This window comes from Manacus candei, unplaced genomic scaffold (assembly GCF_025592945.1).
Source record: "Manacus candei isolate 608988 ecotype Guabito, Panama unplaced genomic scaffold, ASM2559294v1 h1tg000002l, whole genome shotgun sequence".
Lineage (NCBI taxonomy): Eukaryota > Metazoa > Chordata > Aves > Passeriformes > Pipridae > Manacus > Manacus candei.
The window spans coordinates 1,570,902-1,588,862 of NW_026138050.1; the positions used below are offsets into that span (position 1 = coordinate 1,570,902).

At 53.4% G+C, this 17,961-nt stretch overlaps 2 protein-coding genes across 5 annotated transcripts; one reads left to right on the forward strand and one right to left on the reverse strand.

Moving 5' to 3' along the window:
* Positions 1-268: 268 nt before the first annotated feature.
* On the forward strand, positions 269-5,323 carry HAGHL (hydroxyacylglutathione hydrolase like). 3 transcript variants are annotated; one of them, XM_051778983.1, is made up of 8 exons: positions 269-542; positions 1,390-1,454; positions 1,535-1,652; positions 2,125-2,233; positions 2,414-2,517; positions 2,663-2,764; positions 2,849-2,925; positions 3,231-3,546. In XM_051778983.1, the coding sequence occupies exons 1-8, from the start codon at positions 438-440 to the stop codon at positions 3,394-3,396; spliced, it is 846 nt and encodes a 281-aa protein (XP_051634943.1). In that variant the 5' UTR covers positions 269-437; the 3' UTR covers positions 3,397-3,546. The 3 variants fall into 3 exon arrangements, with proteins under 3 accessions (XP_051634943.1, XP_051634935.1, XP_051634925.1); XM_051778975.1 differs by having other exon boundaries at positions 270-542; positions 2,846-2,925; XM_051778965.1 differs by lacking the exon at positions 2,849-2,925 and having other exon boundaries at positions 271-542; positions 3,231-5,323.
* Positions 5,324-6,173: 850 nt separating this feature from the next.
* Positions 6,174-17,354, reverse strand: CIAO3 (cytosolic iron-sulfur assembly component 3). 2 transcript variants are annotated; one of them, XM_051778222.1, is made up of 11 exons: positions 17,220-17,354; positions 15,772-15,867; positions 14,510-14,653; positions 14,123-14,255; positions 13,343-13,477; positions 12,936-13,054; positions 11,368-11,497; positions 11,067-11,139; positions 8,589-8,723; positions 7,449-7,606; positions 6,174-6,538 (listed from the first exon to the last, which is right to left on the reverse strand). In XM_051778222.1, exons 1-11 carry the CDS (start codon positions 17,283-17,285, stop codon positions 6,303-6,305), a joined length of 1,425 nt encoding a protein of 474 aa, XP_051634182.1. In that variant the 5' UTR covers positions 17,286-17,354; the 3' UTR covers positions 6,174-6,302. The 2 variants fall into 2 exon arrangements, with proteins under 2 accessions (XP_051634182.1, XP_051634177.1); XM_051778217.1 differs by lacking the exon at positions 17,220-17,354 and adding an exon at positions 16,635-17,058 and having other exon boundaries at positions 15,772-15,985.
* Positions 17,355-17,961: the final 607 nt, after the last annotated feature.

Genomic DNA, 17,961 nt, shown 5'->3' on the forward strand with positions numbered 1-17,961 from the left:
GGTGTGTGTGTGCGGGGTGTGTGTGTGCGGGGTGTGTGTGTGCGGGGTGTGTGTGTATGGGGTGTGTGTGTATGTGTGCGGGGTGTGTGCGTGTATGTATGTGTGTGTGTGTGCGGGGTGTGTGTGTGTGCGCGCGGGGTGTGTGTGTGTGTGTGTGTGTGCGGGGTGTGTGCGGGGTGTGTGCGTGTATGTATGTGTGTGTGTGTGCGCGGGGTGTGCGTGGAAGGGCCGTGCGGGCTCTCCCCGCCCCACGCTGCGTGATCCGCCCCGCACCGCACCGGCGGGGGCGGGACGCGCCGCCCGCCCCGCCCGCAGGTACCGCCGCGTCCCGCGGGGGCTCGGGGGGTCCGTGGGGGCCGGGCGGGGGTCCCGCACCCCCCTTTCGCTGCGTGTCCACCCCCCCGCTTTGCTGCCGCGGCCGGCGCCGGTGCGGGACCATGAAGGTGAAGGTGATCTCGGTGCTGGAGGACAACTACATGTACCTGGTGATCGAGGAGAGCACCCGCGACGCCGTCGCCGTGGACGCCGCGGTCCCCAAAAGGGTGAGAGGCGGTCGGACCCCCCCGTTCCCCCCGGGTGGGCTGCGAGTCCCACGCGGGGGCTGTGCCCGTGGGACAGCGGGGTGTATCCACGGGCATCCCACCGGCGGGACCGGCCCCCTTCATCCCTGGTGGAATGTGGGGGGTGCCGGACCCCTCTCCCACCCACTCCTGGGCTGCGGGGGGATTCCGTGTTGCCTTGACCGTGCGGAGTCTTACAGACCCCGCAGCGAGTGAGAATAAGCCGGAATAAACCTTTGGAGCGGTTCTCCCGTGCCCAGTCCCGCGTCCCAGGAGCTGCGGGGAGGGCAGTGCCCGGGTCGCCGTGACCCCCCGTGCCCCCGCCCGGGCTGTTGCGCATCGTGCAAAGGCTGTCGCGGTTTTTAAGCGTTTGGTGCTGACTCGGACGTTTCCTTCCTCTCTGAGGAGCGTAATCGGGAGCTGCCGGAGGGCTTGTTCCTGGCCCTGAATGTTAAGTTGGCATTAGGAGCCTGCTGGCAGCTGGGCCGGGCCTGGCAGCCCCACGTGGCCGCTCGCCCGGCCAGGGTGGGTTGCGAGGCCACCATTTCCCTGCACGGCTCCTCTGTGGTGTCGCCGGCCATAAAATGCCACAGCTCCCATGGGAGCAGCGTGTTCTCATCCCCCTGCTCTGCTCTGGGTCGAGCCTTCATCCCACCCCTCAGCCCACGGATGCTCAGCAGATGGTTTGGGTGATTCCCGTGCCCTGGTCAGCCGGGTCCCTCACCCACGGAGTGGTGCCACAGGGGACAGGTCCTACAGTGGCTGTCCCAGCCATGGGTGGGTCACCCCCCCTGCCCACTCATGTCCCGCTGCACTGGGTCCCTTTCAGCTGCTGGAGATCATCAGGAAGGAGGACGTGGTGCTCAGGGCCATCCTCACCACCCACCACCACTGGTAAGTGCAGCCAGGTCGGGGTGGCCGTGGCCTTTCCCGTTCCCTTTCCTGAGTGCCCATTCCCTCCTCTGCTGGCACAGGGACCACGCGAGGGGCAACGAGGAGCTGGCACGGCTGTGCCCGGGGCTGAGGGTGTTCGGGGCCGACCAGCGCATCGGGGCCCTCACGGACACGGTGACACACGGCCAGGAGCTCACGGTGCGTGGCCACGGGACCACGGGAGCGCCCAGGGCTCGGACCCCACACACGGGTCCTGCCTGGTGGGGCGGCTGGGGCTGGCACGGTGTGGTGGGGCTGGAGAGGGGCGATGGCAGGACCCCCTGTGGGGTGGCACCGTGATCCCTGGTGGGGTGGCACCGTGCTGGGGGCTGGGTTGGTGCTGCTGGGCTGTGCTCAGCTCCCTGTGCTCTGGGGTGTTTGCAGATGTGGCACCATGGATTTGAGGCTGGGATGGGAGGGAAATCTCCTCCCCGTTCCCAGCCCATTTAGGGAGGATCCAACCCTCTCCTGGGGTTCTGCTGCTCAATGCCATGGTCCAGGCATGTGCCACCTGGGCCTTATCCAGACCACCACTGTCACCTCTGTGACCCGCTGAGCCCGGGCGGGTGATGCCAAGGGGTGTGGGGGGCATCTGTCCCCTCAGTGGGATCCTGACCCTCTCTCCCCACAGTTCGGGGCCATCCGGGTGAGGTGCCTCTTCACCCCCTGCCACACCTCAGGCCACATGTGCTACTTCATGTGGGAGGACGATTCCCCGGATGCTCCTGCCCTCTTCTCAGGTATCCCACCCTGCCCACGTGCCCCCTGTGGGTCCTGGGGACACGGGACATGCTCCCCGTGTGCTCCTGTCCCCCCACACCCGGCACTCCCGAGGTGAATCTGCAGTGTGGGGCACCCCTGGCACCCACCCCTGGGCACGGGTCTGGGGGCCCCTCCGTGCCCAGAGCCCTTTCCCTCAGGTGACACCCTGTTCGTGGGAGGCTGTGGGCAGTTCTTCGAGGGCACAGCGGAGCAGATGTACACGAACCTCACCCAGATCCTGGGGGCTCTGCCCAAGGACACGGTGAGTCCCACAGCACCCACTCCTGGGAGGGACCCTGCAGTCAGGAGGGGGCTGGAGGCTGGCACAGCCTGTCCCGTGGTGGGGATGGGTTGGATCCAGCCCTTGGAGCAGGTTTGATGCCGGGTCCTTCCCGCTGGATCCACAGAAGGTGTTCTGTGGCCACGAATGCACCGTCCGGAACCTCAAATTCGCCCTGAAAGTGGAGCCAGAGAATGAAATGGTGAAGGAGAAACTCGCCTGGGCCAAGGTAAGTGGCTGTACCCCCCGGGGTGGGGCCCAGGGGCGTTGGATGCCAGCGGGATCCTGGATGTCTCTGGTCCCTCGGCAGCAGCGGGATGACGAGGACCTGCCCACGGTGCCCTCGACGCTGCAGGAGGAGTTTCTCTACAACCCCTTCCTGAGGGTCATGTAAGCAGTGCCAGTGCCTGGGGGGGCGAAGGGCCCCCAAAATCCACTCCCCTGTTCCCTCCAGCAACATCCCCTCTCCCAGTAGCTTCGCTGACCAGTGGGAATCCCAAGCCCTGAGGGAGGGGAGGGTGCTGGGCCATGGGGTCCCACCTGCCCAGCACAAGGTCCGTGTGCCCCAGCAGTGCCCGGCACCGGGATGGGACTCCCCAGCACCAGGATGGGACTCTGTGGTGTCCATGCCAGTGGAGAGGGAGCAGGGGTCCTGTCCTGCCCCCCATGGCACAGCAGAGCTGCTCTCCCCACAGGGAGGAGCCCGTGCAGAGGTTCACGGGCCAGACGGACCCTGTGGAGGTGCTGAGGAGGCTCCGCACCGAGAGGGACAACTTCAAGAAGCCCAAGGAGAGGCCCAACCCCCCGGCCATGCTGGCCTTCGACTGGGGGCTCTTCAGCCCCTTCCTGGAGAAGCAGTGACGTCCCCGCCGTGCCGGGGGTCCCTCCTGGCTGTGCCCAGCCTGGACTCTCTCCCAGTTGGGAACTGGTGTTTGTCCTTAACCTGCTCGTCCGAGGCCGCTCCGCTCTGCTCTGCTCTCCCTCCGGCTCCGTGTCCGGCTCCTGGGGCAGTCCCAGGGGAGCAGGAGCACGTGGGTGCCTTGGGAGAGCCCAGGCTGTGGTGACCCCCCTGTGCTGGGGCTGCTGCTGGCAGAGGGCCTGGAGATGTTTTTGGAGACGGGAGATTCCCACTCTCCCAGTGCTGGGATCAGGGTGGGAGCTGCCGTCCGTCCCACAGCCCCATTCCCACGGAAGGGAGCTAAGGAAAAGCACGGAAAAGGGGGGATGCTCAGGGACTGTGGTGCTGTAACCCACCAGGCTGTCAGGCTCTCCTGCCTGTCCTCCTGCCAGGCCTGGGGGCTGCACCCCATTCCCAGGGGATTGTCTGAAGCAGCCACGTGGCTCCGGAGCCCCTGGGCCCCTCCCAGGCCCGGGATGGGCAGGGATGAGGCACGGACACTTGGAGACCCAAGGGAAGCTGGGCAGTGACTGGTGTCACTGGTGTCTGTGGTACCCACCCAGCTCCACCCTGCACTGACAGACACCCTCAGCACAGCAGGGTTTTGGTGGGGTATTCACGTTTTCCCCTATTTTTCTAGTGGATAACACTGTGTAGGGCTCTGTAACAGTCGCTGCCTTCAGGAGCCATTGGAACCCCTCAGCCCACGTGGGATGTGCTCAGTGGAGCCCAGGAATGCCCCAACCCACTGGCTTTGGGAGATGCTTTCCAAAGTGTGACAGATTTTAGGCTGCCACACATCCATTGCTTTTTTCTTCCAAGATAAAAACTGGAAAACACTTGGCTGCAACCACACGGACATTGCCTTGCCTTCACACCAGGGGCCAGGGGCCAGCCCCCAGGCCTCCTCAGCCTCCCTTTGTGCAACATCAGGGCTGTATTTGAGCTTTTTTTTAGCTCTGAGAAATGTGGAGAGTTTTATTTGCAGCTGGGGGGAGGCACATTGGACTAGTAAAGCAATTTTTGTGGAGAAAATTGGGCTTTGATGGCAGCTCCCAGGCTGGAATAGAGTTGATTTCAGGGTCTTTCATGTGTGGACTGTGAACTGGAGTTTGGGTTGTGGCTGTTCCTTCCCTGGCTGCAAACTAGGCTGAGGTTTTCTTTTTTGCCTTTTATTAATAGTTTAGATTTACTCTCCCTCGTGGGAGGGGAAGGATTAACCTGCTGCTCGAGCTGCCTCGGTACTGCTGCCTCAGAGTTCCTCAGTTCATGGGAAATGGTGGAGTTGTAGATGTACCTGGGTGTTCCTCGGGAATTTGGTTTGTCCTGGGAGCAGGGATGCACCCATGTGTGCTCAGGGAGGGTCTGAGCTGTCCCTGAGCTCACAGGGCCACAGCTCCAGGGCTGGGAGAAATTCCAGCTGCTCTTGGTGCCATGGCAGGAACACCCCCCTGGAACACCCCCCTGGAACACCCAGGAACAAGAATCTGGGGGGTGTTCTGGGTGACTTTTGTGATCTGTGTGTTGGCAACCCAGGAACTGGAGAGGAGACAAAGTGTAGAGCCCTGATTACTTAATTTACAGCTAATTGAGCTTAATTTATTGTGCATTTCTGGCCTGACGTGCATGTGCTCAGCAGACACAGTTTCCTCTGCACTCCCAGCACTCCAGGCTGGCTCTGTGGGAGCACTGGCACCTCTCCCTGGCCATGGAATTTTATGGTTTAGCCAAACCCTGGGTGTTATGAATCCCTGAAACCACCACCTTGCTCGTCAGGAGGGTGGGGAGGGGGAGGCAGTGGGGGATTCTTGCCTTAGAACACTGTGAACTCACGGACTGATCAACACCTGAAAAATGTAAAGCTTTTAATTAAAACCATTAAAAATGTAATTTCCACTGTTGTTTTGCTTTGAACAAGCAGCAGAGGAGGCTCTGAGGAGACACAGGCAGGTGAAGGTGTGGCAGCTTTGGTTCCTGCCAGCCCCAAGGTCAAGGTAACTGAGGGAGGGTCAGTGCTGATTTTGGGAGGAATTTCCTCATGGAAAGGGTTTGGACTCAGGGAGGTTTGGAGTCCCCATCCCTGGAGGTGTCCCAGGAAGGCCTGGCCGTGGCACTCAGTGCTCTGGGCTGGGGGACAAGGTGGGCATCGGGCACAGGGGGATCCATGGGCTGGAAGGACTTTTCCAACTTTAATGATTCTGGAATTCTGTGCCCAGGGTATGGACACAGGGCAGCCTGGGCTGGACACAGAGAGACATGCAATTGCCCACAGTACAGATAACTATTATAACTAAAGGAAATCCCAGGGTTTTTCTTCAACATTCATTCCAGACCCATTCCAGAAGGAACCAAAGCAGCTCCAGAGCTGCTCCCAGGCTGCTGGAACCCTCCTGAGGGCACAGAACCTGCAGCTGCCCCCAGGGGCAGTGAAATGGAGAACCCCAAGGTTTAATTAGACCATTTCTAATTAAATGAGGATGTTCCAGCAGGGGCAGCCATAAAAGTGGATAAACTGATCCCAGAGAGGCCAAATCCTGCCCTGAGCCAGATCCCTTGGCACCTTAAATTCATCACTTCTGGTGGGAATAGGCTGGCAAAGGGAGGGCAGATTCAGCCCACAGAGACTGTGCAGAGGCTGGGATGCATTTCTGCTTCTTTAAACACGTGTTTTAAGTTAGTGTTTGGTTTTTATTTACATCTCTCCAATAGTTATTAAGCTGAAGGAATTATTAGTGCCGGGCTCTACGACCATTCCCATCTTCTCCTTTCCAGAGGCAGGAATTCCATAGAACTTCAGCTGTCCTTTGAGAATCATAAATAGAGCTGGGTTACAAAGGCACTGAGGATGTGTCTCTGGGCTTGTCAGCATTCACCACTTGATGTTGAAGCTCGTGTTTGCTTTCTCCACGGGGTGATATTCCGTGTGCAGCGTTCCCACAGCCTTCTCCGAGTCCCTGCCTCCCAGCCAGTGCTCGTACAGCTCAGCCACAGCCTGGTTCTCCTCTGGAATCTCAGCCTTTGGAGACTCATACAACCTCTCCACGTGCTGCAGCTCGTCCTTGGATCCCCCCTCCAGCTTGATCTGCCCTCCTCCGTTCAAACAACCTGCGGCAACAACGGAGAAAACCCAGTGGAGAGGGAACTTGAGCTTCAGCAGGAAAAACACAATGGAAAAACTACAGTTACTCTGCACCTGCAAACACTTGCAGAACTGAAAACACCCTCAGAATGGAGGTTTACTCCCAGTTATCTCCCCGCAGCAGGGCCACAGGGCAGGGAGATCCTGGCTGTGCCTGTGGCCAGCTGGGAACGTGCCAGGAGCTCCAGCCCTTATCTCCTGCCTCCAGAAGAGGGTCAGAGCACACTCCAGGTGAATCCAGGCTTGGAGCCACAACTGAGGGCAAAGGAAAGGTGCGTGGGATGTGTTCTGGGGTGCTGGGAGCTGAGCTCTGCAGTGAGAGGTTGCCCAGAGCAGTGTCAGGCGCTGGAGCTGTGCAGACCCTCGGGAGGGAGCAGTGGCTCCCAAGTGCCAAAAGTGGCCCCTCAGCATCAGCCCAGGCTGGGATCAAGCTGCCCCTGCTCCCTGCTGGCTGATTCCAAGAGAGCCAGGAGGGAGGGAAAGGGAACTAAGTGGAAAACGGAATAAAATAGGTAGGAAGAGACTTCCCTCACCAGCAATGTTTTCTAAAAGTGTAATGGCCAGTTTTGTGCAATTTTAGGGGAAAAATCCCCTCAGGTAACAAAGAGCTCAGAAAATCAGGAAACCCCCCTTAAAAGCACTAAGTGTGCAAATTTTGTGTGATGGAATTTAACAGCAGTTCCTTAAATCCCGAGGCATTACTGGCTTAGAAGCAGGAAAATCCACAGCCAGCCCTGAGACTGTGATGCTGGGACTGTCACACCTCCAGAGGTCACAGCTGTGCCAGAACACTCAGCATGTGAAATCACCTATTGTCTTGTATTTAAGCTTAATTTCATAGAGCATGTCCCAGCTCTGGATTTGCAGCAGCCCCACCTGAGGGACAGGCCATGACCTCCACGTAGTGATATGGAGACTTCCCCCGTTTCAGCTTCTGCACCAGGTTCTGGATGTTCCGAAATCCGTAAGCCAGAGCAAACTGGAGCAGGACTTCTCCATCCCTCTGCAGAGTCACCTCCTGGAAGTCCTTGTTTCTGAGCAACCAGAGCAGAGGAAATGTCTTACCCAAATGAACTTCTATTTTAAACTTCAAAGGGCCCTGAGCTAAACCCAAGTTCTCTGTGAATCTTATTTGAGAGCTGTCCTAGTTCTTTGCCATCCAAATAAAATATGAAGGAACTACTTCCAGATCTTTCTCCAGGCTCGTTTCAGGAGCTGCCACCTGAGCAGAGTTTGCTGAAGGACACCTGTGCTGAATAAATCCTTAAAAGCTCAGCAAATGGAGCCTTTCACTGTGACAGACCTGAAGCCACTGAGGGAATTTTTAACTTGCAATGGGCCATAAAACCAGGGAGCAAACCAAGATTGCAGGATTCCAGACTCCAAAGGTTAGTGGGAATACTTGTTCCTGATAAAAAATGTAAGTAATTTGGTTTTTATCACGTATTTCATATCAGGACTGTTTCTTCTGCTTCCTGGACCAGGGAATGCTAAACATAAATGTTGTTCATCGGGGATATAATTAATTGCAAATGATACATTAAGTTATAGCTGGGAAGGTAGAAGGAATCTCAGGTGAATGAGCCTCAATGCCCAAACTCATGTGACTTGTTTATAGTTTAAACAGAGCCCTAAAGCCCTCACACAAGGTTTTTTTCTGTGATCAATAATTAGTGATAAATCTACTTTATTGGTGTGATCAAAGGTGAGGAAGCCCAGATCCATGGGAACTCTGCCTTCTAAATTATTCTCAAAATTGCCTCCAACTTGACACTGGGAAAATGCACTAGGCCAAACTAAAGTGTGTGGGTGGAGAAGGGGCTGGAAATCTCCAGGGGAAAGGCAGCCCAGAGTGGCTGATTTATTGCTCAGCAACTGGGGGAGTGAGGAGCCAACTCTCAAGCCTGGAAGTAAAATGTTGAACATTGCAAAGAAAATCTCAGCCCATTAGCAAGATAACAGCATGGAGAGAATTCCAAAAAAACAGTGCTTTCTGCAGGATTTCCAGCTTCTTACTTTAGAGGTTTGTACTCAATGGCATCCACGTGAATCCCAAAGAGCTCCTTGGCTGCGTGTCTGTAAATGTGCTCCAGGTATCCCCCTGAGCCCCCTCCAGGGTGGGTGCTGAGCTCCTCTGCTGCACTGCTGAGCCTGGGGAGGGAGAGAGTGGCACCTTTAGGGGGATCTTTGGTCAAACAAACAGACAACACGAACACAGAGGGCCAGGGGACTGAGGAACAGCAGAAGAAGCCACAAACCAGCTCCCTTTGAGCTCCAGCTTTTCCCTTTCTCTGGGAACCAATTTATAGCCCCAGAGACCATCAGGTTTGACCCTGTGCTGCTCACTGGGAATAGTGTCCAAGGCCAGGCTGGACAGGGCTTGGAGCAACCTGGGCTAGTGGAAGGTGTCCCTGCCCATGGCAGGGGGTGGCACTGGATGAGCTTTAAGGTCCTTCCAACCCAAACCATCCCAGGGTTCCAGCAGTGCCAGGACTTTTGCTCCCTCCATGGCTGTTTCAGCAGGATCCTGGTTCAAGTTCACCACGTTTTTTGTGTTGAACAACTCTGTTACCACCAGTCCTGGAACTCCAGCTCTGCACAGCCAATCCCATCTCCCTGCCAGGCCAGAACTCCACCAGCTCTGCAGAATCGTGGCAGTGTTCCTCAGGAACAGCTCCACACAGGGAAGCCACAACAATAGCTTTTGTTAGGAGAGGAGAAGGAGCTGAGGGATCTCTCTGCAGCCCTGCTCAGGCAGTGACACTTGGATTCTCCCACTGACAGCTGTGGAGGGGAAAACACTTGAACTGGGGCCAAAGTTTCAAGTCCAATGGAAGCTGTTGCCTCTGGCAGATAAAATCTTCGCTGTGGAAGAGCTGCTGAAGCCCCAGCTGAGGCTGCAGGAACTATTTTTAATTTGCTGTTGTTTACAGGAACTGAGCCCCATCCCACCCCCTGTGTGTCTGCCCTCACGTACAGCTCCTCTCCCCAGAAGAAGCTGCCAGGAAGCTCCGGCGCTGGCCCGGAGCAAACGGTTATCCCAGCAAAACTCCTGGGATTTCTGGCACTTCAGCCCATCCTTGCTGCCAAATGTAATAACCTTAATGGGCTTTTGCACGTGCTGGGGGATAAAGCAGAACAACAGGCCTTGGGCTGCTTGTGGGCAGGCTCCAGTTCCCAAGGAATACGTGCTGTTTGGAGCCAGACAATCCCCGAGGACGTGGGAGCCCTGGGAGGCTGTGGAGGCACTTGCTCATCCCCAGCACGAGGCCTGGTGCTCACAATGTTCTCCTGAGCAGCTGCCCAGAGATCTTTATCAGGTAATTAGATGTTCAGTTCCCTGTTATAACTGACACTTCCAGATGGTCATTCCCTAAGGGAAGGCAAACCCTTGAGGATCGTTTTTTCCCCTCGGTTTTCTGCTCGTGGTGTAACAAAAAGCAGGTGGAAGACAAGGGTGTGTTGACATGGGCAATGTCTGAAGTTGTGCTTTTGGGACTCCAGTGTCTGAAGGGGCTACAAGGAAGGTGGGGAGGGACCCTCATCAGGAATTGGAGTGACAGGACAAGGGGAATGGCTTCTCACTGCAGAGGGCAGGGTTAGGTGGGACACTGGAGAGAAACCCTTCCCTGTGAGGGTGGGCAGGCCCTGGCACAGGGTGCCCAGAGAAGTTGTGGCTGTTCCTGGATCCCTGGAAGTGTCCAAGGCCAGGTTGGACAGGGCTTGGAGCAACCTGGGCTAGTGGAAGGTGTCCCTGCCCATGGCAGGGGTTGGAATGAGATGAGCTTCAAGGTCCCTTCCAACCCAAACCATTCCAGGATTGTGATTCTACACTTAACCACCTCCTATAATTCTGAAAGGTGCTGCAAGTGTCATGCTCTGTTCATTAATGTGCAAAGAGCTGGGGAGACATTTCTTTTACCCTGGAGAAAAGGCAGCTGGGGGTCTGTGCTCAGTGCAGACCCACCCCTGATGGCAGCTCAGGGTCTGCAGTCACCCAGGTCTGGGCAGTTGTCACTCAACCACATGTTGCTCTTCAGTTTGAAACAACTTCATTCTCATCTGGTTTATATCTCATTTTTCTTTACAAATGGGCTTCTAGAGATGAGCTGTGGGGCCTTAAATATTTCTTCTTTATGCTTTAACTCTGGGATCCTCGCAGTAGCTCTGACAATTAGGAACAAAGGGCAGTACCAGCTTTGTTTCACTGACACTGAGCCAGATTCTTTCCCTTTTCAAGGCTTGCAGGGAGGTTTTTGTGGGATTGCACCAGCAACCTGTGAGTAACAGGAGCTGGAGTAAGTGAATCCAGTTGGAATTCATCCTATTCTGGACATTATTTTAACTCCCAATTGTGCTGGTTCAAGTGACACAAGAAGACAAAGCAAACCCACACACACTGGGTAGAACAGTGGTGGAAAGGGGAATCCAGTGAAGAACTCTGTCAACAGTGGATGACAGAGAACAGGACTGAGATGAGATTTTTTTTCTTACATGGTATCCAAGGGACCAGGATCTACATCTGAGAGAGATACTCCTTCTTGTTCCAACAGCTTTAGCACTTCTCCTAAAACAGAACCAGCCAGAAACAGTTCTTATTTTGGGGATAAAGGAAAACAGACCAGTACCTAAGGCTGCACCTACATTTTTAGCAGGGCATGATTTGTACTATTAAAGTGCAAATATACATCAATATTCATCCCCCACAGCCTCTATCAGAGACAAAGGGTCAGTAAAACCAGGAAACCCTTGGCTCTGAGGCTTCCAGAATGAGTTGACTCCCTGTGGCTCTTACCTGTGGTGATCACACAGTCCACATCCCTGGTTTGGTACTGCTGGTTGAAAAAGTCTGGCCTGGAGGCCTCGAGCTTTTTGTCATAACAGGGCATCACTGTGACATGGTAAATCTGGTCAGGGGTCAGGTGCTGCAAGAAAGACAGAGCTGGACAGTTGGATCAGCCAAAATCCCACCTGTCCTGAGGGAGGTGTTTTCCAGGTACAAATGGGAATGGTGAAATTAATGCCACTAAGCCCCTGGAAATAACCCCCATTCTTACTGAATAGTTATATATATTTATTTATATATATATTAAATTATTTCTCTCCTAGAAGCCAATTTCAGTTTGTAGCAAGTGTCAGCAGTTTGGTCCTTTACAGGTTTCATGGAATTCTGGAAAGGTTTGGGTTGGAAGGGACCTTAAACATCATCCAGTTCTACTGCTTGCCATGGGCAGGGACACCTTCCACTATTCCAGGTTGCTCCAAGCCCTGTCCAACCTGGCCTTGGACACTTCCAGGGATGGGGCAGCCACAGCTTCTCTGGGCAACCTGTGCCAGGGCCTCAAGACCCCCCCAGGGAAGGATTTCTCTCCAATATCCCATCTAACCCTGCCCTCTGGCAGTGGGAAGCCATTCCCTGTGTCCTGTCCCTCCTTGTAAATAGTCTGGGTCCATCTTTCCTGTCAGCTCCCTTCAGGCACTGGAAGCTTCCCCTCCATCCTAGTGCAGATGGTCCCAAGTCAGGCAGATAGGTGAATCCCTGATTAAGCACTTAGGGAATATGTTTCTTCCATGCTCTTAAAACTCAGCCCCTGATCAGCAGCTGGAACATGATCTGGAGTCAGACAAAAACCTCAGGATCATCCAAGAACTAAACACAGGCCGAGGAAACAAGTCATTGACTCCAGGCCATTGTTTGAGTCCCTTGTGCCAAATATTCTCAGTAGCTGCCAATTTTTGTAACAAATATGCAATGTCAGCACCTCCTTAATGCAAGTGTTAAACCACTGCTCGTTAGAGGACAATTAATCACAGAGCCAGAAGTGGTGCTTAAGTTCCTTACAGGACAAATCTGGGCTATTTGCATAACTCCAGGCTGTGAACATCAAACTCACTCTTGGAAGGATTCCAGAGGTTACAGACTGAGGACAGAACTAAGTCCAGCTGCAACAGAACATCAAGTTGGGAAAGAGGGAGTTGTTTTCAGACAAGACATGATCTGCACGTAAGCACTGACTGAGGCCTTGGCTGAGGGGAGCTGATGTGAAGTTACTCCCCAGCATGAAAAACCAGACCCAGACCAGATGGGAGCAGAAAGACACCGATAAAGAAGCTTCCCCAGCCTTCCCAAATAACACCCAGAGGTTTTAATTAGCCCCTGCAGCACGTGCTTAGTGTTGTGCCCTAGTTATGAACTTCTCATTAGATAAAACAGAAGTGAGGAAGATTCTTTCTTTGTAACCTTCTGCAGGGTAATTTTTACCTTTAAACGTGGATAACGTAGCAAAGGAGGAAAAAAAAAATCAGCCTAAAGTGTTCATTTTAGGTGGTTTTCCATCAGGAATAGCATGTTTAGACCCTTACCTGCTGTTCTGCAAAATACCCCTTGACCAAGGAGCCCATGACCTGCTGGGGAGACTTGGTGGTGCTGATGTAGGGGATGATGAAGCTGCCGTGGGTCTTCTCTGCGTAGCAGATCCAACCTGGAGGGAATGGAATTAGCAAACTAAACTTAAAAACAACAAGCAGGCCTTTACCTTGCCCATTCTCCCCCCAGCCTCAGGCTTAGGACTCATTAATAACCATTCTGAGCTTCGCTCCAGCACAGAAAGCAAAGGATTCTCTGAGATCCTCGAGTAGCTGGGTCACCCCTGCTGTTAACACCAAGCTCTCTTTGTACTGAAGAGAGCAACCCTCCAGGTAAATGCAGCCATTTAAACCTTTCTGCCCAGCTTTGGGATTCTTAGTGCCAGTTCTAACTCCCTGCATACCTGGGCAGGCAGAGGCCAGCATTGGCAGAGCCTTTCTGTCCTCGGTTTGCCTGCGGAAGCGTCTCACGAACTCCCGCTGGCTCTCCAACAGGCTGAAGTTTCTGGAGAAAGTTGTGTCAAAAACATAGTGCACACCTAGGCAGGACAGCATCTGTGTTAAAATCCACAGCAGAGATGCAGCAAACTGCAGCAAAAAGCCTCCAGTTAAGCCAGATTCCAACTTATTTACAGGCACCAACCCCTGCAGTTGAGAGGGAGCCTTCTTCCCCAACACACCAGCACAAAGGGGAGCAAAAGTGACAGGAGAGGTGTATATCTAAAATGGTAAGTTCCTGTAAATGTTCCTTACCAGGTTTCATAGAATCATGGAATGGTTTGGGTCAGAAGGGACCTTAGAGGTCAGTTAATCCACCCCCTGCCATGGGCAGGGACACCTTCCACTAGCCCAGGTTGCTCCAAGCCCCGTCCAACCTGGCCTTGGACACTTCCAGGGATGGGGCAGCTACAGCTTCTCTGGGCAACTTGTGCCAGGGCCTCCCCACCCTCCCAGGGAACAATTTCTTCCCCACATCCTATCAAACCCTGTCCTCTGGCAGTTTAAACCCATTCCCCCTTGTCCTGGCACTATCTGCCCCTATAAAAAGTCCCTCCAAGTTTATTCTGTGACTGAAGTTGGGGACAGTTTGGGGGTTAAATCCCCTCAACCCTGTGCTCTCAAACAGGCCTGTTTCACAGCCACCCCACAGCCCCTCTGGGATAACACAACAATCCCACACTTGCCTAAACTCTTCAGGAATGTTGTCAGCTTCTTGGCTGTTTCCAGAACACCCATTTTACACTTTGCAGCCAGGGAAGCTCTGGATTGAGGGGAAACAGAGACCACCACCAATTTCTGTTCATTGGGAGCAGCAGCCTTGGATAAAACCAAACAGAACCACTGTCAGACAACATGGCACAGGCACAATTCCAGCACTGGAGCATCAGAAAGTACCTCACACATTAACTCTTCAGTCAGGAACTCACACAGAGCCCTTGAGAACTTTTTAAAAATGGGAACAACCCACGAGGGTGCACTAAAAACACTAAAAACACCCTCAGGGCTCTGAAAGTCCATTTTGCTGTGTGGTTCCCCCCCTGTTTGTGCAGATGCCACAACCTGTGGCCCACCTTGTTGCCAGCCAGCACTTTGCAGAGCTCCTCGTGGCTCTGCTGGGTGATGAGGACACTCTCTGCCGAGGTGATGCAGCCACTGCAGGCCAGGCAGTCATTCAGGGTGATTTTGGCCTTTTCCAGCTTCTGTGCTCCCCCATCCTGCAAGGAAAGAGGGCACACTCAGCTCTGGGCTCAGGAGCTGCTTTGCCACCTTCACCACAAACAGGACCAGAGATGTTGCTCTTTTCCTGCTCTTGGTTCATCATTAGAGAAAGGAGATTTGTTTTCAGTCAGATGGGGTGGAAAGCACCTGAACTTGCTGGTTTTAATAGGACTGTTTGGCACAGAGATGGAAAGATTCCTCCCAGGCAGTGTGTGGTTGTCACTGGAAGGAAACTGTTGTCATGATATCTGACCTGAATAAGTTGGTTTTCCCCTGAGAGTCTCCTCTAATTATCACTCCTGGATAAAGTCAGGAACAGGCAGAGCAATTAGGTGCTATTAAAACTATAAAATAAGAAACCAGACCCCTCTGGAAGTGCTGTATCCTCCTTTCTTTAGGTCAAAAGGTCACTATCTGCCTAAAATTAAAAGTATCATTCCCAGATGAATTCCCAGCTTGGTTAACTAAGTAATGCCAAAATTTTCTGTGAAAACAGGGAAACTGTTCTGCAAAACTCAATGGGAATTTTGGAAGGAGACTTATGAATTCAGCAGGATATTTGAGAAATAATTTGAAATATTATCATAAAAAACAGAGCAAGATTTACTAAAAATATCCAATTGAATCTCATTATGAGTGAGCACAAAAGGCATTGTCCCAAATAACCTGGAATTGCTGATCCTTAAGGACTGATGGCAAAATAAACTTCTCAGCTTTACTGCTCTAACATTGAAAATCACTGATTAATGTCAGTGTTTTAGAGCATAAAACTGACATAAAATTGGAATTACTGCTTATAAAATCACCGCTTATAAGTTAATTTCTAAATTAAAATGCTCACAAATTAAAATCTAATAAATTGCTAATTGATAAAATGAAAATCATTACTGATTAATGTCAATGTTTCAGGGCACAAAACTGACACAAAATTGAAATTACTGCTTAGAAATTAAAAAGTCAGACTTTGGGGGAAAAAAAAAGTACAAGAATGCTGCCAGCAGCAGCAACACTTTTCTATCATCTTGGTTCTCTTTGAGGCATTAACTGTTCAAATAGTTAAAATATACTCCTTTTACTGGGTGTTTTACACAATAATGATCAAATTCTCACCTACCTGATCGATCTGGAAGTAGCTCCCATCTGCCTCAATCCTGATCTTTGCTGCTGCTTTTCCAGCCTGTTTTTCCACCTTGACGGGTTTGATACATTCCTGAAAGAGCAACAAAGCCCCCAGTGAGGAGCTGAGCACCCGAGAGGTTGGTTGCACAGAAGTGGAACGATCAGGCACCAGTTCTGGACGGATCCGACTCCTCTCCCTTAAAACAGTGCTGTAAGAAAACATCCAAGGAAAGGCTCCTTACCCCTTTTGCACAGAAAGAACACCTTTCCAGCATCATTCCAAAAGCAGGGGATGCCTTTGCTGCTCCTTCTGAAGGATCTCAGCTCTGCTTTAGGGCTTTGACAGAGCAGCCCGTGGCCAGACCCTCCTCCCCAGCCTCAGCCCATCCTCTGCTCCTGCGCTGGGGAGGAGTGGTCCGAGGACACGCGTCCTGCTGCCAGGGAAGTTTAATTCCATGGCAAAGGGCCCCTGAGGAGCTCCCTGGGCCAATTCCCGTTCCCTGTGCTGTTCCAGGGTGGAGTCCCTTTTTTTTTTTCTTTTTTTTTTTTTTCTTTTTTTTCATTTTGTGTCGTTTTTATTGTTCAGGCACCGCCTGACTCCTCGTCCTGCTGCTCCAGCCCCGGCTCCTCTCCTTGCACACCCTGCTCTGCCTCTGGGGCCCCCAAACTCATCCACCTCTCCTGCATTCCCTACACTTCCTGCAGGGTTCGGAGAACTCCTCGGTTCTACAGCGATCCCTCCCTGAAAGGAAAATAGTGAAAGATTCCCTTGGAAACCCAAGAACTAGAGGGAGAGCGAGCAGGGTTTGTTACTCCCCATCCCACTGATCTCATTTCAGGATGGTTCTCCCGCGGTACCTGTCAGCAAATACATCCAGGGTTAATATTTTGCATACTCCAGGATGAGTATTTTGCATTCCAGGGTCAACATTTTGCACTCCAGGAGCAATATTTTGCACTTTTCCAGCGCCTGGAGCTTCTGGAAGCAGCCGAGCTGCCCCTCCTCGCTGCTCGTCCCGCTGGCACAGCATCTGTGCGGGTGACTCGTGTGACAGGAACCTTCTTCAGGCTTAAGATTTTACTGGGAAGGGCCCAAACGAACACCCCACAGAGCGGGATGGGGATCACTTGGCTGATCCCAGATTCCTGCCTGTCCCCAGCGGCTCGCACTGCCCTCGCTGTTCCCTGCGCTGGGACTGGGAGGGACAGCGAGGAATGTCCATTTTCCCCCCTTTTCCCATCTCCCACAGCAGCAGGCGGTGTCTGAGAGGGGAGGGCAGGTCCCTGTGCAGTGACAGGACAGGAGGTAACTGTCACACACCCCCTCCGCCCCAACCCCCCGAGGGCCGTGTTCGCGCCCTCCCCGCGGCTGCTGGGGCAGTGCCTGACATCCCCCGGCCCCGGCAGCCCCCCGGCAGCCCCGGCCGCTCAGCCCGGCCCCACCTGTGAGGGGCCGATGAAATCGTCGAGGTCGGTGAGCTGCAGGACGCCGCTGAACCGCGCCGCCATGGCCGCCACGCCGCCGCAAAGCGGCGGGGACAACCGTCGTGAAACCCCGCCACACCGCCGCAAAGCGCCACGCCACGCTGTCGTAAAGCGAAAGAGAGGCGCTGCCGCAAAACGGCGCGCCTCGCTGTCGTAAACCGCGAGGCCACACTGCTGCAAAACTATGCCACACTGCCGTAAAGCACGGCGGGGAGGTTTTGTTTTGTTTGTTTGTTTTTTGTTCGTGTTTTTGGCTTTTTTGTTGGTTTTGGTTTTTTTAGTTTTGTTTTGTTTTGGGGGGTTTTTTGTGGGTTTTTTTTGTTGGTTTTTTTTGGTTGGTTGGTTGGTTTTTTTAAGAAATAATTTAATTTATGCCATTTCCAGCAGGGAAAGTGGTTTAATGATCGTTCAAGGGTTCTGGTGGTGCTGTCTGGGTGAGAATTTGGTGTTTTCTGGTTCACAGAGGGTTCCCCGTGTTTCCAGGAGTGCCTTGGGAATTCGGGGTCCTGCAGAATTGTGACACAATATGTATTAACAGGGGCTTTATTTAATAAAATATCTCACTGTACTGTTCGTAGGAGCACCCTGAGGTACCTGGGTGGGGGGTGCTGGTTGCAGGGTGCTCTTGATAATCCCAGAACGGTGGGATCTGCTGAGCTGGGAGGGACCACCAGGGACCATCCATCCAACTCTAAAGGGA

Bases quoted from the DNA above. Each gene is read 5' to 3' on its own strand.
- HAGHL (XM_051778965.1), top strand. From the start codon at position 438: ATGAAGGTGAAGGTGATCTCGGTGCTGGAGGACAACTACATGTACCTG. The intron at 543-1,389 runs GTGAGAGGCGGT...GGTCCCTTTCAG, and splicing joins ACGCCGCGGTCCCCAAAAGG to CTGCTGGAGATCATCAGGAA. The intron at 1,653-2,124 runs GTGCGTGGCCAC...CTCTCCCCACAG, and splicing joins CACACGGCCAGGAGCTCACG to TTCGGGGCCATCCGGGTGAG.
- CIAO3 (XM_051778217.1), bottom strand. From the start codon at position 16,807: ATGCTGTGCCAGCGGGACGAGCAGCGAGGAGGGGCAGCTCGGCTGCTT. The intron at 14,256-14,509 runs GTGGGCCACAGG...GTTTTATCCAAG, and splicing joins AAGTGCTGGCTGGCAACAAG to GCTGCTGCTCCCAATGAACA. The intron at 11,140-11,367 runs GTAAGAGCCACA...GTTCTGTTTTAG, and splicing joins GGACTGTGTGATCACCACAG to GAGAAGTGCTAAAGCTGTTG.